This window comes from Brassica rapa, chromosome A05 (genome assembly GCF_000309985.2).
Source record: "Brassica rapa cultivar Chiifu-401-42 chromosome A05, CAAS_Brap_v3.01, whole genome shotgun sequence".
NCBI lineage: Eukaryota > Viridiplantae > Streptophyta > Magnoliopsida > Brassicales > Brassicaceae > Brassica > Brassica rapa.
Genome location: NC_024799.2, coordinates 21,454,706 through 21,479,005, shown reverse-complemented (window position 1 = coordinate 21,479,005; position 24,300 = coordinate 21,454,706). Strand labels below are relative to the sequence as shown.

Here is a 24,300-nt window from a genome sequence, read left to right as displayed (position 1 = left end):
TTTCTATCATGTATAACATATATGTCATCATTTTTCGTATCCATGTCCACATGGTTTTTGTATAAATATTAAAATATATAAATATATATGAAAATAGATTTTAAAATATAGAAAAAAATTTATACAGTTTATTATAACAGTTGTATTTGTTTTATATATCTACAATTTTGAGAAAAAAAGCAAATACAAACACAAGGTGAAATGAACAATAATAGAATATAAAATAATTTGATATATATTTTTATATTTCAACATTTATATCAAAGTAGATGTAAGAATATGCAAACCTGTTTATCCAGTGTGTTTGTAACGTATAACATAAGTCTGCTCCAACTAAAATCCACTTTAAATTTCTTCTCATTAAGGGTATAGTTGTCCAAATAATAGGTTGGTCCCACCAAAATGTGCTCGACATGTGAGAAGTGTCTTTTGTTGTAAAAGAAAGAGAAAAAGTGTCTTATTGTGTAATCAACTCATAAATAAATCACAAATTCATAAGTTTTAACTCGAACATAAAAAAAAAAATCATTTTGCTTTATAAGTAACTCCAACGTAATCTCTCAGGAAAACTATCTAGTCTTCCGTGTCTTATTCTCCAGATATAAGAGCTATTATTCTAACTCAAACTCAATTATCTTCACCACTACCAAAGAGCTTCATCTTAGACAATGGAGTTCTCAAATACCCTTCAACTTCAAACTTCTTCGGAGACAGCTCTCTATACTTCGCAAACTGCTCCTTAGCTTCAACGTTCTTATCAAGCAAACTATAAATCATACCTCTACAGAAATACGGTCTGAAATCCTTAGGATCCTCTCTCGTCAGCTGCTCGTAGCTCCTCAACGCCTCATCCACATTCTTCTGCAAGAACTGTATCTGCGCAATGATCAGCCTCACGTCCCTAATCTCCTTCACCATATTCTCAGCTTCAGCCACAGCCAACGCATCCTCCAGCCTCTGCAGCACCGCGTCTCCTTCCCCGGACCTGTCCATGAGCAACGCGTTCTCGAACAAGGCCTCGAACGAGAGTGGGTTTCGTTGGAGAATTTCCTCGAACACTTGGCGTGCGTTTTGGGTACGACCCATTTCACCTAATAGCCTCGCCATTAAAAACTTCCACTCTGTTTCCTCTGGCTGTGCGGTTACGAGTCTCTCTAAGAGCTTGAGAGCTTCTTCGTCTTCTCCGTTCTCTAGCTTCTGCTGAAGCAGTGATCTCAGCGTTTTGACAGCTTCTGGGGTGGATTCTAGAAGCTCCGTTAATGGCGAAGTGGGTTCGATCTCAGACGAAAAGTTCTCTTCTTTCACTTCCTCGGTGGTGGTAACCGGAGATTCCGCTTTCGCCGGTAAAGTTGAGAGCTTTCCGGTCATGGAAACAGCAGCTCCGATTATAATTGCTGATTTGGCGAAAGATTTGAGCTTTTCGTGAAAACGGTAATCCGGAGAACCGTTCTTGCTAGCCCTGATGCGCAGAGAGACGAGATCACGGCGGGGAACAATATGCGCGGCGACCGGAGGAGTTTTAACGGCGACTAAAGAGAAAGACAATGAAGAAGGAAGCGAGTAAGGAACAGAGAGAGACGTGAACATGGTTCTCAGCGTATTGTATGAGTGGCTGGAGAGTGGAGAAGCGAACTCACAATCCAACGAGGTAGGCGGCAGCGATTTTCGGATGAGACAAGGATTGTTGTTAACTTGAGTCAACCACCACTCCACCATTCTAAAGTCGAACAATGTAAGAAAAAAGTGAATTGTATTTGGGCTTTATTAAGAACTATGATTGGCCTTTTAATATTTGGGCCTTTTAGAACTTATATTCTAAATGTTTAGAAAAATCATTTTCACATTTAACTCTGAAGTGTGTATTGAATAATTTTTTCTTGTTGCTCAAAAAAAAATAGAATCAATTTTTTTTATTTTCTGGAAACTAATCGAAAATGTTTTCTAGAATTTGTTTTGCAACACTCATGTTTGTTCATGGGCGCCAACGAGGGAACATGGCATCGCTGCCTTGCACTTATTTTGGCCATCAAATATATAAATAAAAGAGTTGTTTACCGTATTAGACACTTGCCATATTACAAAAAAGTAGCAAAAAGACAAATTTAAAAATCATTCTTTGAATCATGTTGTGATAAAATAGAACAAACATTCCTTTTAAGTTAACCCATCAAAGTCAACCCATCATTCGTTGACCTGTTGGAGGAGCCATCATCTCTTGCTGTTGTGCTTGCACATTCATAGCCCACCCTATTGCACCAATTAATAGTAGTAAATTTAGACCACCTCTGGTTATAAAAACACGATCTATCACCACAAAATGAATAGAACAAAAGAAAGCAAAATAAAGCAAAACAAAGTTTTTTTTTTGGCTAAGAAAAGCAAATCAAATCAAAGTTTTCATCTGGTGATCAAAAACATAGAAAAAAAATTGAAAGAAGATTTATTATAATGAGTGAATATATTCATAATAATGAAAAATTACCAATTTTGGGGTCAAAACCACGGTGTTTGAGCTCACGATACTCTTGACAAAGAGCACAAGGCTCACAGAATAAGTGAGTGAGCCAATCTGGAGCTGGAGCATCCGGTAACCCGTATTTGTTTCTTATCTTGGCCCGGAATAGGGATGAGTACACGGACGGGAACAAAGTTAGAAATATCGCTCCATACAACACCCCACCAATCGCACAAGCTGCATGATAATTGATACACAAATGAGGTTCTATGATAATATTAAACATTTTTGTGCATGTATGTATGAACCAATAACTTACTTGTCGCGCCTTCGTCAACAATTTCAGCGATCTGTCCAAACGTGACGCACGGAACTATAAATGTTATCACAGCTGATCCAACGCACCACAACAACAACACATATAAATCGTATAAATATTTTTATGTATAAGATTCCGTTATTTTGTTTGTGATTTTGTTTTGTAAAGTTAACTAACCGTTCTCACTGTCGTTCATGCAGTCGAATATATCGGAATTCCAACGGTTTTGTGTTTGGTTATCGACCGGTATACCCGTTGGTATGTTTGGCTGAATATGTGCCTTGTTGTTTCCGTCACCCTGAGGATGAGCCTGATTCGGCTGGTCAAGACCTGGTCGAACCATAGATAGGGTTTACCGGCTACTTTGGCAACAAGAAGTTTCTTTTTTTTTTTTATCTTTTATAACTACTATCTCCTAGTTTTGTGAAAGAATTATGGATGAAGGCTAAGTTTATATAGAGAAAGGTTTCTCATAGTTGTTTTAGTTAAAATATTTTTTCAAATAGTGGACTCGTTAATTTTATTCATATAGTTATTTCCATGTTGTACATTAATAGTGATTTGTAATTTAACTATTATGATAAAAACTATTCCCCAGACTAGTTCGGCTGTCACCGTTCGTAAAATAACCTCAAAAACAATAAACTGTGGTCTGTGCATTGTGCATCAAACTTCAACAAAAAAAAGTATGTTAGGTTTATTTTCTAATAGAAAAAAAATCAATTGCATGCGTTTAGTTATTGCATCCCATGCCAGTTACGTTTATTAGCATTACTAAATTTGAAAATTGTGCTTGATTGTGTATGTAACTTTGACTTCAATTCAAATTTTATTTGGAGTCGGAAAACTGGAAATGGATCAGCTCATATATTTATCTCAAAAAGGAAGAAATATTATATGAAAAAATAAAACATCGGTTTTTGAAACATTGTCGAGATTATACTGCTTAGGAATGGTGGTGGACCTGGTGGTATTTTCTTATTTTATGTTTTAGTATATAAAACGAAAATAAAACTGCAACTTACTTCTGAAAACTGTTAATACAATGATATTTGATCATGGTAAACACGATTAATATGCAAGTTCAGCCTTTGGGTATTGATACACTCTTACACAACCTTACCTAGAATATCGTGGCAGTTGGCAAACATCCACAATGATATATATATGTGGTTTATACCAATGATAGAAATTTCTTATAATTGATTCATTATATAAAAAAAACTATTTATTACAGAAGATATGTGACAACTCACTATTTGACACTATATTGACTTTTCCAGTTAAAAGGCTTATAGGTGGTGTGAAAGGTTTTTATAAATGGATGTTGAATATATGGAGTCACTGTTATTTCAAGACCATAAATGCTTAATTTTTAGTACAATGCACCTTTGATAAAATCAGGAACGTTGTAAACACACACACACATTAAGAGACTCATCTCGTAAGTCATAACTAGTATGTTGCACTTTTTGTTAAAATGAGTTCAAATAATTTCAATAACGGAGGATATGTGATAACTCACTAGTTTTACATTGATGGAAGAGATGGGTTTCTCGCGTCGGAGATAGAGAGAGAGCTCTGGAGATGGGTTTCGTCGGAGATGGAGAGCTCGAGGTCGTGAGAGATGAAAGAGATGGGTTTGGTCGAGCTCGAGCTGCGTCGGAGAAGAGATACAGCACTGGTTTGTGTCGGAGGTCGAGAGAGAGATGCGTCAATGGGGTCGCATTAATGGGGTTGCATCTGTGGTTATTAGATCTAGATATTTTGGTAATTAGTGAATTAGGTTAAGGACAAAACCGTAAATAAGTTAAGTAGACGCAATATTTAAGTCGCGATTGCTGATTTTTTCTACGTCTGACGCGTGTTGCTGCATTCGGCCCCAGACGCAGACGCAGATACCCGCGTCAATGAAATGAACAAACTTACAAGCTAGCCGCAGCCGCAGACGTCGTACCTGCAGCGACCAAACCAATATAGCCCTAATTACATTATATGCAGATTTTAATTATTATACAATCTATAAGTAATAAACGTCACCATAATAGCAAGTCTCTTGCTACGTTTTTGTAAACACGTTTTAACTTGCTGTAAGAAGAAAAAAACGCGTTTGAGTTTTTTCACTTTGTTTTGGAAATCTTGAAAGCATTTTCCCAAACGATTTACCAGTCTTGAAAATGTTTGTTTTTCGCGGCTTGATTTGGAGAAGGAAAAAAAAGTCGGCTTGACGAGCAAGGGATAAGAATATCTGAGAACAGCCAGAAGAATCGGCGAAAAGCTTGGAGAGAGCCAGAGAGCATGAGTGATACTAGTTTTTGTTTCACCTTTTATCCAACCATATGTGGGTTACACCATCATAATTTATCTATTTATTCATTATACCAAAAATAAAATTAAGAAAACTGAAATCATTTAAATCTTATATATTAAAAGAGAAGTCACAACTTTGATTCATGTGTGATTTTTTTTTTTAAATGAACCTAATGGACCTATTCCTAGAATGTCATATAACATTTAATCTCCAACTAACTACTTTTACCATTATTAATATGGCTAACTATATTTACATTAATTGATATAATTGTAGAACATTTATTTTTAAGCTCCATATATTCTTCCGTTGAATATTTCACGAGTGGTATATCAATTGAAAATCAATTGATAGAGTAAATCAATTGAAAAAATAAACAAGTGGTATATACAAATTCAACGAAACTATAACCTTTATAAATAGACATGATTACTTGATCTTGGTTGGGAGTCAAGAAAAGATGGTGTCTGAGAGCCGAATTTAGTCGACGAATTTGGAGGATCGTATTTAGAATCGTAGTTAGGTTAAAGAGAAGACAGAAACCGAAGAAATTTGTTCGGGAAAGAACACATTTTTTTCCGGAGAAAAATCTGTTAACTGATTATTTCGGGCTTAAAAAACATTAATATTGGGCTTATGAGAATTGAATTTAAAGAATACTTGACCCATTAAAACTTTTTTAAAATAACTTGACTCATATGTATACTATTTTTAACTCTTTACAATCTTAACTTTAAAAATTAAATAATTCATTAAAAAATATAATTAAATGTTAAATTAAATTCTTTTAAAAAATTATACATGAAGCTTTAGGTTTAGTTTTTGTTAAGTTTCTTATTTTGTGAAATGTTTTATTATATATGGAGATAATAATGTTTTAATATTTTCCAAATTATATTTCTATTTTTTTTTAATAATGAAATACTAATCCAACAAACAAAAAAAAATATAAGAAAAAACAAGCACATGTGAAATTTGGAACAATCTATTTGATGGAGAACAAGTATACTCAAATATAAATATACTAGATAATATATATGTAGGTAAATATTTAATTTTAAAACTTTTAAATTTGTGAAATATTACAATATTTTCGAGGTAACAATAAAAAAATATTTACCAATCTTTATATATAATTACGAGTTAAATAATGAAATAACAATCCAAAAAACATAATAAAAAAACCTGACGTATGTGAAAGTTTGAAACAATCTATTCAATAAAAAAACATATATGGTAAAATTATTATGTTTTAAAAAGTGATAAACACCAGAGGGGGTAAGGAAGTGATTATAAAATCTGTGGTTACAGCCTTACCAAACAATGTGATGTCATGCTTTCGAATTCCCAAAACGGTAATGAAGAAATTAGTTAGTGCTGTAGCACAATTCTGGTGGAGTCCAGGGGGTAACAAGAGAGGTATGCATTGGAAATCATGGGACAAACTGTGTAGCTCTAAGGACGATGGAGGTTTGGGATTCAAAGATCTCACAGATTTTAATACAGCTATGCTTGGGAAACAATTTTGGAGATTAATGGACAAACCGAATACTTTATTTTCTCGTGTATTCAAAGGGAGATATTTCAGGAATGCTTCACCCCTGGAACCCATTAGATCATACTCGTCATCTTATGGTTGGCGTAGTATTGTCTCTGCTAGATCTCTGGTTAGCAAAGGACTAATCAAAAGGGTGGGAACAAGATCATCTATATCAGTATGGAATGATCCTTGGCATCCATCCACTCGCCCGAGACCAGCAAATAAAAATCAACACAATCTTTACCCGGACCTAACAGTGGATGCTCTCATCGATGGAACATCACGATCATGGAACCTACAGGTTATTCGGGCTCTAGTGGATCCGCAAGATGTGAAAATTATTCAAAGTATTCATATCAGTAGATCTCATCTAGAAGACCGGAATGGATGGCATTTTACAAACAATGGTAAATACACAGTTAAATCTGGCTATGAAGTGGAACGAGTATATCCGGATAGAGAAATAATGCCACCCCAGTTTGGCCCTTCGATAACACCTTTGAAGGCGTTTTGTTGGAAGTTACGCTGCCCACCCAAGTTGAAACATTTTTTATGGCAACTATTGACGGGATGTATAGCGGTTAAGAAAAATTTGAGGTCAAGAGGAATGCAAGGAGATACTGTTTGTGACCGATGTGGTGCTCCCGAGGAATCAGCTAATCATGTGTTTTTTGAATGTCCACCGACAGTTCAGGTCTGGGCACTTTCACGGATCCCGATGAATCCAAATATTTTTCCCACTCAATCTTTGTTTACCAATATGGATTATTTATTTTGGAGAGTTTCTCCTAAAATGGAGGATCATTCATTTGTTTGGATTCTCTGGTATATATGGAAAGGTAGAAACAACAAAGTTTTTAGCAATTTGGATATGGACCCGAGAGATACTCTCAAACTGGCAGAAACGGAATCGTTACTTTGGGTGGAAGCACAAAATTCTCAGACTCAAGACATGGAACGCACCCAAATTCATGTATCTTCGATAATAACGAGTATACCAGGTAGATGGTGTTTTACAGACGGATCTTGGAAAAATGAGGATAGTTTTTCAGGACAAGGATGGTATAGTACCCTGGAAGGCTACGATGGACTAATGGGAGCAAGGAACACGAGAGCGAGTCAGTCGCCACTACACTCAGAGATAGAGGCCCTTATATGGGCAATGGAATGTATGAGGAATCTTAGACAAGCATGGGTTACTTTTGCAACGGATAGTGCTCAATTGGTGAAGATGGTGTCGGAACCAGAAGAGTGGCCAGCCTTTGCAAGCTATTTGGAAGACATAAAAGTTTTAAACAGGAGTTTCAACAGCTCAGAGATCATTCATATACCACGGACACAAAACTCAAAGGCGGACAGTCTCGCACGCAGTGCAAGAAAGCAACCGTCGTTTGTCGTCCATATGGATGCAGAGCTACCGGAATGGTTCGCAGAGTCTACATGAATCTGTTTTGTTTGCTGACAAAAAAAAAAAAAAAAAAAAAAAAAAAAGTGATAAACACACCTTATATATATTATAATATATACCAATTTAGAATTGTAAATAAAATGTTTATATAAAAAAAATGGAAACAAACACCCGGGCGGTTGCGCGGGTCGAGATCTAGTCTTATATATTAAAATAGAAGTCATGACTTTTTTCATGTGTGATTTTTTAATTTGCACAATCACTTAAAAATCTTATTAAATGTATTTTATTAAGACTAATAATATATAGAATCCTTAAAATACTTTAATCATAATATCTTTTGATATCTTTTCATTTTAAATATAAATATATTTATTTTAAAATTCTAACAAATCTGTTTTAAAAGATTTTTACATGATCTTCATTTTCGAAATTATATTTAAATATTTTCACTAATTTCGAAATTAGTTTGAAATATTATTATACATTAATTTATTTAGTTATCGTCTATAAAATAAAAACAAAAATACTATAATATTTTATCTATTATATAATCATAATCAATCATATTAAAAGAAAATTATTATATTGAGGTAAATATAATAAAATTGTATTAAAATTTATAAATTTATATAATTTATATATTTTATTTTATTGAGTATAAAATATTTATTTTTAAAAATAAAATCTAATGCGTTGGTAAAATGAGTTAATATTAGCAAACTATATAATACATGTATAAAAATGAACATGTATTTCTTTAAAGTTAATAATATAAAATCTTTGTAACTACTTTAATTATAATATATTTTCATTTTAAATATAAAAAATCTGTGTAAAAATATTTTAACAATAACTTAATGTATTTTAAGTTATAGTTCATAAATATAAACTATTTATTTTAAAAATATAGCATGATGATAGAACGGCTTAAAATTAACAAACTATATAATACATGTCTAAAAATTAATATATCTTAGACTTTTGTATATACAATAATATATTATCTAAAATGAATAAGCATAAAATATTGGTAAAAAGAAACCACCTTTGAAAGACGGGTCGGAATTTAGCATAAATTAAATACAAAATAATTTAATTATATTTTCTCATGAATATATTAAGTTGTTTAATAATTAAATGCAAATACAATAAGATAAGTATATAATAAGAAGTGAAAAATACATAAAGTTTTAAATAATTGATTAATTGTAACATGTAAATTATAAAATTATTGTATTTAAAATAGTTATATATATATTTAAGTATATGATTAAAGTTAAAAGTATATACCACTTATGTTCTAAAACAATAATTTATGTGTATAAAAGTAAAAATAAACATCCGCGCAGTTGCGCGGGTGAAAATCTAGTTGAATACTTTAAAACACACCTAAAGGTGCTGTATTTCTGAATCCAGTTATTGAATTTAAATCATCCATTCACTAAAAAAAAGCATATCGCGAAACTTGAAACTTTAGAATCAACTCTTCATGTATTGACCCATAGGAGGAGATGTTGCCCGTTGCATATGCTCATTCCATCCTATTACACCAAAATAATAAATGCAACGTTAATAGTTTATCAACAACAAAAAAACTTGTCCTGTCAAAAACAGATAAATAATGCTCTGTGAAATTCTTTAACAAAAAACAAAGAAAACAGAAAAATAAAAAAGACTGATGATTTTGTATATGAATAATATGACTTATACTCTCTTCCTTGGGAAAAAGGTTCATAAGAATTGCAATTACCAATAGAAGGGTCAAGACCACGGTTCTTGAGTTCACGGTATTCTTGACAAAGAGCACAACTTTCACAAAAGCAGTGAGTGATGCAATCCGAAGCTGGAGACTCCGGTAACCCGAATTTGCGTCGGATCTTGGTCCGGTAAGTGCATGAGAACAAGCATGGCAGCCCGACCACACAACATATCAGCCCGTAAAATATCCCACATTCCCCACAACCTACATATTATAAACGCGTCACATGAGTACAATCATACATTTACATACGTTTACACACAAATACAATAAATAATATAAATATATAATGTATGACTTACCGTGATTTCCTTCGTCAGCAATATTAGCGATCCGCCCAAAAGCGACGCACGGACAGAAACATGTAAGGCAAACTTAACCAACGCAAATTAAATCAAAAGGAAAAAAAATCAATTAAATATTTACTGAATATTTGATTAATTCTAAGTAACGACTCTAATTACCAGTTTTGCCGTCTTCCATGCAGCTGCAAAGACCAGAAGTCCATTGGTTCTCCATCGTAAAGTGTTGATAGCTCTTTTGGTAAAAAGAGGATTGAAGATGATGTAAAAGAAATTATGAATGGATGTTGAGTATATATACTTGGTTGAATGTTGTCAATTGGTCGCTATAAATGCTTAAACTTTAGTTCGTTGCACTTTTTTACGATGCAGATTTTTGTCTTTTTTTAAAATGATTTTCTACCATCGAGGAGAGCTTGCAACGTTTAGACTGATTTATTATGAATTTTTGAAAACGATTTAATTGGGTAATATTAATTTCATTCTACATTTGAACATGTCTATCTAACTATTTACGCGTTTTTGATTGATGTAAGGAAAAAACGTGTTTTAGACTGATTTAATCCTACAATATTAGTATAACATATTTATTAATCATAAAAACATTATAAAAATATAAGTGTACTCAAGATATGCTAATTTAATAAATGAAAAATATGCTAAAATGTCTGTAAATATTAACTCACAATTTGTACGGTTAAGGAAAATTCTTTCACAGTCATTTATAACTGATATTTTGAAACATTGAATTCATTTTTAAGACCGTAAGAATAGCAGTTGTTACGATTTTCTCAAAAATATAATAATTACAGCTTTACGCGTTAAAGCGTGATCCCTTCTTAATTGTTTTTGATTTGAATTTAGGCCTCTAAAGTGGGCCTTTGTACATCCCAAGCATCAGCCCATTAGATTTGATATTAGCTTAGTGGTTCAATATTTCAAAGCCTGTTAAAGTGTTAAGTATAATTACTATTTTACCACCTAACTCTAATGTATCAGCAGATCCGATCGGCGTTAGTAAAATTTCCAGGAAAAAAAAAACAACCACCGGGAAATTTTATCGTTGATTCGAAGGAAAATTTTCACTTTCCCAGAAAGTTTCTTCGTACTGAAGTATTGCTTGTGTTCGCCTGAGCGTGTGATCGGGATCCGAATCCGTGGCGAATGGAGGCCGTGCAAGATGGATCGGAGAGAGATAAAACTACTCCTTCTTCTTCTTCTTCATCATCCTCTCCCATTCCTGTCGTCACCAGTTTTTGGAAAGGTTTGTTTCAGATTCATACGTCTAGCTATCTATTCGTTTGATTCGAATCGTGGTGAAGCTCAGTGGTAGCTTGTTGTAGTAGGAGAGATTCGTGCTTAGGTTTAGTTTTGGATTCAGTTGAAGGAGTAAGGCTGTGAATCAAACTAGTGATGTGATGAGATTGCCATTTGAATATTCCGGAGAACGAAAGACATGATAGCGTAATGTGATCCGATTGAGAAAGTTTCAGTTGATTGCGTTAACAGTTATCATCAAATATTTGTTTCAGAATTTGATTTGGAGAAGGAGAAGAGTATACTTGACGAGCAAGGGCTTAGGATAGCTGAGAATCAAGAAAACAGCCAGAAGAATCGGCGAAAGCTTGCAGAGAGCACCAGGGGTACTTTTTGTTTCATCCTAGGGGATCTAACTGATGATGTTTATGGCATATTAGTTTGGTGAATATAATGGGAGATGTTAACATGTTTTATGGTTTTATCTTGGAAACAGACTTCAAAAAAGCATCGCCTGAGGACAAACTTGGTATGTTTAACTCCTTGCTCAAGGGGTATCAGGAAGAAGTTGATAATATTACCAAGAGGGCCAAGTTTGGGGAGAATGCTTTCCTAAACATCTATCAGAAACTCTATGAAGCACCAGATCCCTTTCCTGCTCTTGCGTCTATTGCTGTAATTCTCCAGTTCCCTGACGTTACCGTGATAGAAACCTTGAGTCATGTTACCTGAATGATATATAACTGGACTTACCATTTACTGTATTTCAGGAGCAAGAGCGTAAATTATCTGAGGTGGAATCTGAGAATCGAAAAATGAAAGTTGAACTTGAGGAATATAGGACAGAAGCGACTCATCTGAAAAATCAACAGGCTACAATAAGGAGACTAGAAGAACGGAACCGCCAGCTTGAGCAGCAGGTTAGCTTTGCTTTTTTCTCGTATTCTTCTAAATTCTAATTGGTATAGGGACAAAACTAAACAAATGTGACTGTCAGTAAAGCGTAACTTCCTTGAATGCTTGAACCTATTCCTGGAGGTCAAATGCAAACTTACACAGAGCTATATAGAGATGCTATTTTATGATCCTGTAACTGTTACTGTTGAAGATTAAAAGTGATACCGTGTTGTATTGTTTGGATTCAGATGGAAGAAAAAATCAAGGAGGTTGTTGAGATCAAGCAAAGAAATCTGGCTGAGGAAAATCAGAAAACGCTGGAGCTTTTAAAGGATAGGTAAAATATGTTTTCTTCCGTGAATGATTCGGGTGCTTAAGAGTTATTTGAGCCATTACGAACATTTCCGTATTCACCTTTTATACAGAGAGCAAGCTTTGCAAGATCAGTTAAGGCAAGCAAAAGACAGTGTCTCCACTATGCAAAAATTGCATGAGTTAGCACAGAGCCAACTTTTTGAACTTCGTGCTCAATCAGGTTGTGCATTGACCCTTAATTTGGTGAATCATTTTGTGTTTTCATAATTGGGATAATCTCCTTTTCATGATTAGTCTTCTAAAAACTTGTCTCTTTCCTTTCAATCTTTCTTATTATCTGTTCACATTACTTCTTATCTATAACATCAGACGAAGAAAAAGCGACAAAGCAATCTGAACTTGGTCTGTTGATGGACGAAGTGGAGCGTGCTCAAACACGACTCCTTACACTTGAGAGGGAAAAGGTATTTCACAGAATGTTCTTTAATGTCATGTTTGAATTTAGGGAATGCCCCAGGATAAACCGGAGAATGTTGCGCCCTAATTTTGTTATTATTTTGTTACAGGGACATCTACGGTCTCAGCTGCAAACAGCTAATGAAGACACTGAAAACAAGAATAGGTAAAATAGTTGACACTTAAGTGTCCATTTAACAAGGCACAGTTCAAGGCACAATTATTGTGTTGTTTTGATTTTTGTATTTTTGTTGTGCTCGTTCACTGCAGTGACAGTGTAGATTCAAATAATATGCTGGAGAATTCTTTGACTGCAAAAGAGAAGATTATATCAGAGCTTAATATGGAAATTCACAATATTGAGACAACTCTAGCTAATGAGCGAGAAGATTATGTTGCCGAGATAAAGAAATTAAATTCGTTGCTCAATAAAAAGGTGAAATCTATGCCATCCATCTTTTGTAGTTTATACTGAGAATTTTTTTGTTTTGGAAATCAGTTTGATATCGCTTTCCATGTCTAATGTTTGCATGTCGTAATTTTTTTTAATTAACTAGGATACTGTCATTGAAGAGATGACGGAAGAGCTTCAAGAAAGACCATCAGCAAAGTTAGTTGATGATCTGCGCAAGAAAGTGAAAATTCTGCAGGTACTTACATTTCTGTTTTTTTTTGGTGCTTACGTCTTTTTCTTCTAAGTAACTTCTTGCCACAGATCAATCATCTATTTTCCTCTTAATAACACAATTACCTAAAATGCAACGCTGTTATTGCGTCTTAGGCTGTAGGTTACAATTCAATCGAGGCCGAGGACTGGGATGCTGCTACTACTGGTGAAGAGATGAGTAGAATGGAGTCGCTTCTTCTTGATAAAAACAGAAAAATGGAGCATGAGGTCACTCAATTAAAGGTACATAACCTTCTACGGAATGAACCGGCACCACTGTGATTATGTTTCTTCGTTACTCTTTCCGTGGTATGAACCTGTACAAGTCAATAGCATTGGTCGATTAAACCACTTTTTATCCCAGGTTCAACTTTCTGAGAAAACCTCTTTGCTTGAGAAGGCTGAAGCCAAGGGAGAAGAACTAACAGCTAAGGTTAATGAACAGCAAAAACTGATTCAAAAGTTGGAGGATGATATCTTGAAGGTATGTAAGAGTGTGTAGCTACCATTTTAAGGTTTCTCTTCTCCTTCTGAGATCCTTCCATGATTTTTCTGTGTATATATGTCTATTATTTTCTGAGATTATGAGGATTTTCTGAGAAGAAAGAAACCAGATATGAAAAACTTTGATTGTACTTGAAACCTTCTCTACTTGTTACACAGGGTTACAGTTCAAAAGAGCGAAAAGGTGCTCTATTTAATGAGTGGGAGTTCTCAGAAGCAGGTGTGGCTGAGCAGTCTGAGGTACTTCTCTCTGACATATGTGTATGAGTCATGTAATTTTTCATGCACTCTTGAAGCTGGGAATATTCCCCGAAAGAAAAGAGAAAGAACCAAATGGTTCTGAACTAAGATCTAGAACCAGTAATATAAAGCTTTAATTCTTTAATAGGTGATTTTAAACTGTCTACTTTCTATGCTTACTATAATATATGTTTGAAATTTGATGCCACAACATTTGAAAGTTTTCATATATATACCTTAACACTAATTGCAGCTCTTATGTTTGGTTTCCTTTTGATAGTCTCCTATGGATCAGAAACATGTTCCAACAGATCAAGATCAAAGCTCAATGCTGAAAGTTATCTGCAGCCAAAGAGATCGGTTCAGAGCACGGTTGCGGGAAACAGAAGAGGTAACAGTAGTGCACTTGGAAGATCCACTTTAATCCCTGTTCTCCGTCTTTGGTTAAACTCATTTGAGCTCTGTGTTCTCTTAATATTGCACAGGAAATAAGGCGATTAAAAGAGAAGATAGGCTTTCTCACAGACGAATTGGAGAAGACCAAAGCAGACAACGTCAAACTCTATGGTAAAATCCGTTATGTCCAAGACTATAACCATGATAAAGTTGTTTCCCGGGGATCAAAGAAGGTATTTTCTTTTCTACATCACATTTTTCTGTCCCATCATGCTCTTGTGTTTTATTCTCATGGTTGATTGAAATGTTTCTCAAAACGTCAGTATGTGGAAGATCTGGAAAGTGGATTTAGCTCGGATGTGGAATCTAAGTACAAGAAAATATACGAGGATGATATCAACCCATTTGCAGCATTCTCGAAAAAGGTTAAAAACATTCTTCGTGTATCTATACACAGACCTTAGTTAGTGTATTAACCATTCCAGCCTCATCACTCATGTAAATGGTGTATTAATAGGAAAGAGAGCAACGGGTCAAAGATTTGGGAATTAGAGATCGGATTACATTAAGCAGTGGGCGTTTTCTTCTAGGAAACAAGTAAGCCGCCCGTCTTCATTATTCAAAATTAATTAACATCACAAGAAGTATATCTTGCTTATTAGGTTTCTTTTTTCAGGTATGCGAGGACATTTGCATTCTTCTACACAATAGGATTGCATGTACTGGTCTTCACTTGCCTCTACCGTATGTCTGCTCTCAGCTATCTCAGGTACAAATATCCACCAGTTTTTGTTAGTTTTTTTTGAGTTATAACTCTATTGTTTGTTTGATTCTCATTTTATTTTCTTTGTTGGTATAATAGCCATGGAGCTGAGGAGACTCCGATGACAGAAACAACCACAAACCTCCCTCGCGGTTTTTAATCATTTATCCACAAACTTTTAGCTTTTTGTTATCTTCTCTGGGAAGTTTTTTAAAACAGTGGGATGATGAAATCTTGTGTACAGCGAGGGATCCGAATCACTAGATATATACATATATAAAAGCACAGAGAAGTTTTACTTTTAGAAAATGCCGAATATCGCAAGGTATACAGACTGAATGATACACTTTTTCTTGAAACACTACTGTATGATACCCAAGTGTTAAATTATCGAAGAGATATAGAAAAGAAATATAACAAAATGATTCGGTGAAAACTGTTTAACATAGATACAACCGCAAAGAATAAAGATGGACGGAAATACAAACGCACCACTTGGCGACTTGACTCTTTCAAAGTTGTAAACGAGTCTTCTCCATTCGTCAACTTTGGTCAACCTCCAACAAGTATTTGTTTTTATTCCCTGTAAACCTTTCATGATATTGTCCTCCTTTCCTTTCATTTTCACTCCCCCCATGTTTTAGTTTCGATATTAAAAGCCAATCCTCCCATTTTTTTGGTCCCCCATAATATCTTGTCATCATCCTTTAATACAATTCCATTCCCCACAAGCATAGATGTGAAAGGTATAATAATTGCTTAGACCCTACAATGGCCTGATTATATTTGTGTGTATTACTATTATATCCAGGGATCATCATTTTATCCGTTAAATTTGGTTTGGCTCATTGTTGTTTCGATTTCGAATTTGGATATCCGTAAGTTTTTGGCGCAGAACAAATATTAAAAATTAATATCCGTTGAAAATAAAACAATTCACGAATACTAAAAATTTCAGGGTTGGATATCCGTGATACTCTGATTTTATACATACATAAGTATATCTGCAATTAAATAGAGAATTGTAAATGTGTAATTGTATATAATTATTATTTTAACATCTAATTTTAATAATTTTATTTCTAAATTACTTATAAAAGTATTAAATGAATATAAAAATCTTTCTAAAAGCTACAATTTTCTAAAATTTTATTTTATACAAAAATAAGTAATTTTTAAAATTCATGGAACATATAGTTTCACTAATTTTTTCTTTTTGTTTTATATTATGTAAAATATATTTTTTGAAAACAAACTTGTATAACTTTTTAATTTATTTGTATTGAATAAAGTAGACAAGATATTCGTAAATATTTAAAAATATATGTAAATTTTTTTGGATCGCCGAAAAATGGGATATTTGTATGTTTATGAAACAAATCAAATCAGAAAATCAGATATTCGTAAACTACGAAACAAATCACAAATACTGATAATTACGATTACCATTTGCTCTATGCACACCCCTAATTATATGGCCTTTACATACATACATATATTATGTTCATTCGTGTACATAAGCTAACTTTATTTTACCTTTTTCCCAGATCTAAACCAATTTATGATACGAGATTCAGCAGGTAAGGGAATCAGTATGTGAATAGAGTAATCACGATAAGTATCCAATGTGATCTGCATCTTGGAACCTGTAAGTAGAATTTAATGGATTTGCATGAGAGTCTTTACTTTACAAATCAAGCTGAACCAAACGCATTTAATGTCACATTATGTTTTCGTCTTTGCATGATCCTAGTATTTCGTAATAATTTTCCTGCCCTCTTGTGCCTTTAGTAAAAACATCTTAAAAAAGACTCTATTTTGAAGTTTGCAAAATTTTATATTAAAGTTTCAAAGTATTCTTTTCTAAAAAAAAAACTTCAAATCTAATTTCAAAATTAATTGTGTTTTGCATTATGGTCTTTATATTTATCATAATTAATATAAATCTATAATTGTTTTTATAAATAACTAGCACATATGTAAAAATATTACATCAATATTAATTAACAAAATCTTACACTAAAATATAAAATTATAAATCGAATATATAATCTATATTATTAAAACTGAAGTACAAATTAAATTTGTTTGAAAACATGGATAGGAGTTTAAAGAAAATGTTTGTTTCGAAACATGGATGCAATTAAAAAAAAAGGTTTGTTTGGAAATATTAATAACAGTATAAAAAATTATAATCTTGTTTGGAAACATAAATACTGGTATATTAAGAAGAAAAAGTAATGAGCTTATTATATTAATAAAAATTGGAAGTCTATTATATTCTGAAAATTATCTATTTTGATCAGCTTTAAAATATACAAAAAATTAACTAATCTAATTACCTAAAAAAATTTTTTGTCTAAAATAATCATAAAATAAAATTTAAACTTTATATACATATTTCAAATAAAAATAATAATTTAAAGTTGATTTATATCAAAAATTGATTTAAAATATGCATATATTCAAAAAATTAATTTTACTAAAATATTTTCCAATAATCAAAAAATGTTTTCAATATATATAAAAATATACAATAAAAAGCTCAATTTTATATACCAACTTAAATTATAGTTTTTATATTTCACATTAATTTTTTTAAATATAATATATGTGATTATTTATATGATGGTACATATAAAATACTACTAATTATATGATTATTTATATGATGGTATGTAAGAAATACGATTATATTATACGATGACATATATATGATATATAATAGTGACTAGGGGTGGACGTTCGAATATCCATTCGGGTTCTGTTCGGGTCTGTTTGGGTTTCAAGTTTTTGGGGTCAAAGATTTCAGCCCCAGTCAGATATTTCTAATTTTTGGTTCGAACTCTATTTGGATCTTTACGGGTTCAGTTCAAGTTCGAATAACCTATTTAAATTATTTTTTAAAATTCCTTATAGACTTTAAATTTCTTAAAATCTACAAAAAATAATATATTACATATAAATTTGAATAACATATGTCAGAATACCTAAACTTAATATATAAATTGGTTTGATTTAAATATCTAGATTGATAATCAATAATTATTTTAGGTATTTTTGGTGTTTTGAGTATACTTTAACTATTTTAGATATTTACGTTTGACTATTTGTATATATATTCAAGTATTTAAACCAACTAAAAAGTATCATATATATTCTGGATGTTTTTATATACATTAAATCTAAAAATAATTAATATACATATAAGTATATAAATCTTTTTCGGATACATTTCGGTATCTGAAATACTTCGGTTCGAATTGAATCTGGTTTTCGCTTATCTAAATATCGAAATTTTGAATAATTTGGATACGTAATCAATTTTGGTTCGGGTTTGGTACTACTATTTCGGATCAGAATCAGTTCGGTTCTTCAGATTTGGATTTTTTATCCAGTCCTAATATTAACAGATTTTTGAAAACTACACTCGCGCGAATGCGCGGATCAAAATCTAGTTAAATATTAAGCTACAAGCAAAATAACACATTATTTCATTAAATTATTTCCGTAATACCCTATTTTCGGTTAGAGAAAATTTGCTTGAAAAATAATTTGGATATTTTGGAAGTTCCAGAGAAAATTTACCAAACTATTATTGTTCTTGCAATATATTAAATTTGTGCAATAATTATGTTTTTATGTATAAGTTTCTTTTGTAATACTTTTTGTTGTCGAATTTTAGTTTTAAAATACTATGAATCTTAATTTAATTTTATGTTTCAAACTTGACATTATAAAAATAAATTTGAAAAATTTATGAGGTATAAAGAATTATAAGGATCAAAACGATAACGAGAAAATACTTAAGAATAATAAATGTGATGTGTAATTAATTGTAAGGACCAAATAAAAATAAAAAGATGAAACTTTAAATTTGAAGTTTTGAACTTTCTTTTGTACTTTTTTGGAGACCAAAGAACTCTATATTCGAATGTGAAGTTTCATATCTAAAAACTCCAAATTTGAAGTTTTGAGGTTTCTTTTATAAAACAAAAAACATTATATTTGGAGTTATAGAGTTTCTTTCATCTCAAAAAAAAAAACTCTATTATGAAATTTCAAAAATTCTATATTTGAAGTTTTAAGATGTCATTCTTAAAAAGCAAAACTTCAAATTTAACTTTAAAATTATTTGTACTTTATAATGTGATACTTATATATGTCACAACTTTTGTAAATAACTAGCACATATATAAAATATTACAACAATATTAATTAATAAAATATTATACTAAATATAAAATTTTAAATATAAATAACATAATTAATATTAAAATTCAGGAAAAATATGATATTATTCCATAAAATAATTTTTGTAATACATGATCAACTAGTGAGGTTCGAAGTAAAAATGACTCTCTTCATGTTTAATTTGTAGATTACAACTAAAAATTGTTTAAATCAGGTGATATTACTACTTATAAATATATTAGATCTTAACAAGAAAATAAAAGAGAAAAACCAAATATTGCTAGAAGTCTAATTTTTATCGATAATATCAATACTCGTGAATACATTTGATCTGGACAAGAAATAATCGTACAAAAATACATAAAAAACAACAACAACTATCTTCAATTACAGAAAAAAAATTTGGGCAATATTTTAGAAATTTTGGAGGTTTGGATCAAATTTACATGACTATTAGTGTTGTTGTAACATTTAAATTTGTATAATAGTTATGCCTTCATGTAATTTTTAAAAAAAATTGTTAAGTTTTTTTTTGTATATTGTTGTTGTCTAAATCTAGTTTTAAAATATATTAAATCTTATTTTAAAGTTTTATTTAATTTTATGTGTAAGACTTAAGTTTATAAACAAAATTTGAAATATTTATGAGATATAAAAAATTGAACGATCAAAACGATAAACTATATATTTAAAAATCATAAATGTGATATGTATTGCAGGAGCCAAAATGCAAACAAAAATATTCAAATTTGAAGTTTTCAAGAAAATTTAAATATATAGTTTTACATCTCAAAACTTCAATCTGAAGTTCTGAATTTTTTTTTGGCAGAGTAAAGAATAAAAGTCTTTATATTTAAAATTATAGAATATTTTTTGGAGATGCTCTAAAAAAACAGTTTGCGTCTTTATGCTGTGAGGTAGAGATATATATGTCACAACTCAATTATCACTACAAAATCGAAAAAATTTTGGTGAAAATTAGGAAGTGGCCTAATTAGTAGTCATGGCGAAAATAGGGAATGGCCTTTTGTTTATTAATAATATCATTTTGAAAATTATGTGTAATAGGGGTTAAATGGGCCTTTGTAATTTTTCAGTTTTTTTTTTCCTTCATGCTTTTTAATGTAACAAAGAAAACCAAAAAAATTAAGGGAAAATCCCACGAAAAACATTCAAAGTGTCAAGTACTTCCACTTTAAACCTTCAAATACTATGTTTCCATAATAAACCATAAAATTGACAACATTCTTAACAAAAACTGTAAAAGTGGTTTACGTGTTTTGTCTTATATTAGGATGGACGGAATTATAAACTCTGTTAACGTCGTAAGTCGTAACTGACTCCGTCTCCCTTCTTATTTTAATTACTTATATTTTAATAGAACCGTCGGATATGTTTTGAAAATAATAAAATATTTTAAAGAGAAAACAATAGGACGACGACGACGAAGGAGATGGCTTCTCTGAAATTTCCATTTTATATGATCATCCTCTTCGCCTACGGTGTTGCAATTTCATCATTGTTTCTTGTCTGAGATATCACCATTAAGATCCTCAAACACATAATTGATATTCTTCATCTCCTCACTTGTTTCTTTGTACCAAATCAATCTTAAATCTGTTGCAATGCCTTCAGCTTTATTGAAATCTTGAAACTTCTTCCAGCTGATCTCAGACATTTTCCATAAAACATTTTTAAAGCCTGACTCATTAAGATAAATATAATCATCAGCTTCTTTCTTCATTGTTCCACCAAAGTGGATATTTAGTTTCAACATCTCTTCGTCACTGCATGGTAAACAAATAAATTTTATCAGTATACACCATTTATAAAAAAAGAACACATCAAACTCAGAATTATCATACAAGGTACAAATCAAACATGATTGAGATTTTTTTTCAGTGAAATTTTTTTTTGCAAAAGACACCACACATGATGAGACACGTAAAATTGGAATAAGAAGACTAAAATATTAGAACTATCTTACTCCATGTCGTCTATAACATACGACTATCTCTTCCTCACTTTTTAGTTTTCTCTTTAGGTTTTCTCTTTAGGTTTTCTATTATTTTCTTTCACAAACACTTACGACGGCTCAACCCTACAAATCGTTAGGATCTTTAATTACTCTCGTGAATAAAATAGATATATAATTTGTTAAAAATATAAGTAATTACAATAAAGCACATGTTTTATCAAAAGGAAACAGAGTTAGTTACGACGTTAACAGAGTTTATAATTCTATCTATCCAAATATAAGACAAAATACGTAAGCCACTTTTAAAGTTTTTGTTAAGAATGATGTCAGTTTTAGGGTTTATTATGGAAACATAGTATTTAAAGGTTTAAAGTGGAAGTACTTGACACTTTGAAGGTTTTTAGTGGGATTTTCCCAAAAAATTAATAAGAAAGCCTTTAATATACTTATGTGTAATATCATTAAATCAACAATTAATTAAGGGAAAACGTTCAAAAGGAATATGTATATATCAAAACGAATCAGTTTGCTTTGTTATTACAAAACTATATGTACACTTTTCATAACGATTAATGCAATTTGCATGTTAGGTATTGTTATTTGTAAATTGTAGTGTACCCGAAAAAGTAGTACTATTATCTGTCGGATATTTAGACCATCAGCATTGGTAAACCTCTCTTCTCGATTCCCAATATTCCTATTATTATTATTTTAATTTCGTTTTCCTTTTTTTTTAAAAAAAAAAAAAAATTAATATTCATCCAATTGCGGGCCGCCGCGTGGTGTGGGGTCCGCAGAACAGTTACGATACCGGGTCTTCCCAGCGACCTCGCGCGACGCGGGTTCAATACTATTGAAATATTTGTCATGTATTCAATCCACGTGAACGCGATCTAATGTGAAACTAGTAAGTGCTCATCATCTGCAGGGCTGCAGATCCACGTGTCGTGTCATTGATGGGGTTTTAATCTTTACCGACAAACAGATTCTAGTGGGTCCACGAGTGTACGGTGCTTCTTTACTTCCCTGTCCCTTTTGGCTAATCACGACGCTTAGATTTGGTAATACATCACTTCTATGCAATCAATATTTGATGATAATACATTACTATTATACAGTTATTCCAAAATCAAAGACGCAAATCTTATTTGAGCGGATCATACCTTGAACATTCAGTTCATTGTTGTAAAAAAAAAATCTTTGTAAAAAGTCTGCTTTTATCAAATCTTGTTATGTTATTACAGTTTTAATATAGCAGAGAGGTTTGGGGAGAAAAGTCGTGTTATTGAAAAATTATGACAATGGAATAAGTTCATGAAAACTAATATCATTATTCTAAATTTCCTAGCCATTTCACGCATATAAATAATAGTTTTTTTTTCAAAAAAAAAAGTTATGCGGTAGAGTATGATTATTTGTAATCGTAAAGACAGAAGTTGCGTTGACAGCATTCATATGGCAGTGTCCAAAAGAAGCAAAATATAATGAAATGGCGGGCCACTTTTGCATGTGATTCTTATCTCACATCTCTATAACCCTTACCGGCGTTACGTCCATGTATTTGTATTCTTTTTCAAAACCGTTATCAGTTGATTGAAACATCGATATGGTATATATATTGTACAAGAACACTATAAGAAAGGGTTGTTATCTATATTTGAAATTTCACCTTACTTCCATTCTACCATGTATACTGCAACGCAGCCAGCTTCTTTAGGATATCCCCTTTTCCATTTGAAACGTAAACCCCTGTACATTAATCATAGGACACTACAACATATTTTTGTACTCCCGTGTCACCACCAAAATGATTCTTAGACAAATAAATTGATCCATATATATAAATATATATTATAATTTTTATGAAACTAACTAATAAATTGATCACTAGTGTACAATAATAAATACTTTCAATTCTTTCCTTAAATAAAAGTTACAGAACTACCTAATATGATTAACATGTATATATATATGATAATTAATAATTATGAATAATAAATTTTTGATAACAATTTTTGTACTTTCTCTCCTTTTTGTTTAATTTTATATTATTAAAAATTAAACAATCACATCAAACATATAATAAAAAATTAGACTTTTTATATATTTTATATTATTGAATTTTTTAAAATGACTATAAATTGCTAAAAATGGTAATTAGAAATTTTGTGATCAATAGTTTAATTTTTTTTGTTCAAGCAATGTACAAATGATCATAAATCGTATAAATATGACTTTTTAATAAATAAATATATATAATATATATTAATATCATTTAAATTAAATTATATACTATATAAAAAATATAATAATATTTAATTTTAATATTTCTATTTAAAATGATTGAGATCTTAATATTTTAATTTTGAAATTTGTATTGAAAAATCTCACATTAAAAGTTGTATGATTAACAGTTTAAATTTTTGTTATATCAAATATACAAATGTTAATAAAATCATGTGAGTAGAAAGTGTCAATAATAAATATTTATATTAAGATATAGTATATATATATATATATATGTAAATATTACTAA

At 31.4% G+C, this 24,300-nt stretch overlaps 4 protein-coding genes and 1 long non-coding RNA gene across 5 annotated transcripts; 1 reads left to right on the top strand and 4 right to left on the bottom strand.

The window, feature by feature from the left end:
* Positions 1–441: 441 nt before the first annotated feature.
* Positions 442–1,741, bottom strand: LOC103869563 (protein SLOW GREEN 1, chloroplastic). Its single transcript, XM_009147644.3, has one exon. It carries the CDS (start codon positions 1,714–1,716, stop codon positions 628–630), a length of 1,089 nt encoding a protein of 362 aa, XP_009145892.1. The 5' UTR covers positions 1,717–1,741; the 3' UTR covers positions 442–627.
* Positions 1,742–2,035: 294 nt separating this feature from the next.
* On the bottom strand, positions 2,036–3,152 carry LOC103869798 (protein PLANT CADMIUM RESISTANCE 4). The gene is made up of 4 exons (XM_033291197.1): positions 2,952–3,152; positions 2,775–2,846; positions 2,483–2,692; positions 2,036–2,247 (listed from the first exon to the last, which is right to left on the bottom strand). The coding sequence occupies exons 1-4, from the start codon at positions 3,115–3,117 to the stop codon at positions 2,174–2,176; spliced, it is 522 nt and encodes a 173-aa protein (XP_033147088.1). The 5' UTR covers positions 3,118–3,152; the 3' UTR covers positions 2,036–2,173.
* Positions 3,153–9,166: 6,014 nt separating this feature from the next.
* LOC103869562 (protein PLANT CADMIUM RESISTANCE 7) lies at positions 9,167–10,844 on the bottom strand. The gene is made up of 4 exons (XM_009147643.3): positions 10,260–10,844; positions 10,098–10,169; positions 9,787–9,999; positions 9,167–9,577 (listed from the first exon to the last, which is right to left on the bottom strand). Exons 1-4 carry the CDS (start codon positions 10,312–10,314, stop codon positions 9,516–9,518), a joined length of 402 nt encoding a protein of 133 aa, XP_009145891.1. The 5' UTR covers positions 10,315–10,844; the 3' UTR covers positions 9,167–9,515.
* A 237-nt stretch (positions 10,845–11,081) lies between these two features.
* Positions 11,082–15,901, top strand: LOC103869561 (protein CASP). The gene is made up of 19 exons (XM_009147642.3): positions 11,082–11,361; positions 11,630–11,740; positions 11,851–12,029; positions 12,125–12,274; positions 12,500–12,588; positions 12,677–12,786; positions 12,936–13,030; positions 13,133–13,188; positions 13,293–13,458; positions 13,580–13,672; positions 13,804–13,932; positions 14,054–14,173; positions 14,353–14,433; positions 14,714–14,824; positions 14,919–15,062; positions 15,153–15,254; positions 15,347–15,426; positions 15,506–15,598; positions 15,692–15,901. The coding sequence occupies exons 1-19, from the start codon at positions 11,262–11,264 to the stop codon at positions 15,750–15,752; spliced, it is 2,070 nt and encodes a 689-aa protein (XP_009145890.1). The 5' UTR covers positions 11,082–11,261; the 3' UTR covers positions 15,753–15,901.
* A 4,395-nt stretch (positions 15,902–20,296) lies between these two features.
* Positions 20,297–23,873, bottom strand: LOC103869560. The gene is made up of 2 exons (XR_633225.2): positions 21,774–23,873; positions 20,297–21,573 (listed from the first exon to the last, which is right to left on the bottom strand). It is a non-coding gene; the product is annotated as an uncharacterized LOC103869560 (long non-coding RNA).
* Between the last annotated feature and the right edge of the window lie 427 nt (positions 23,874–24,300).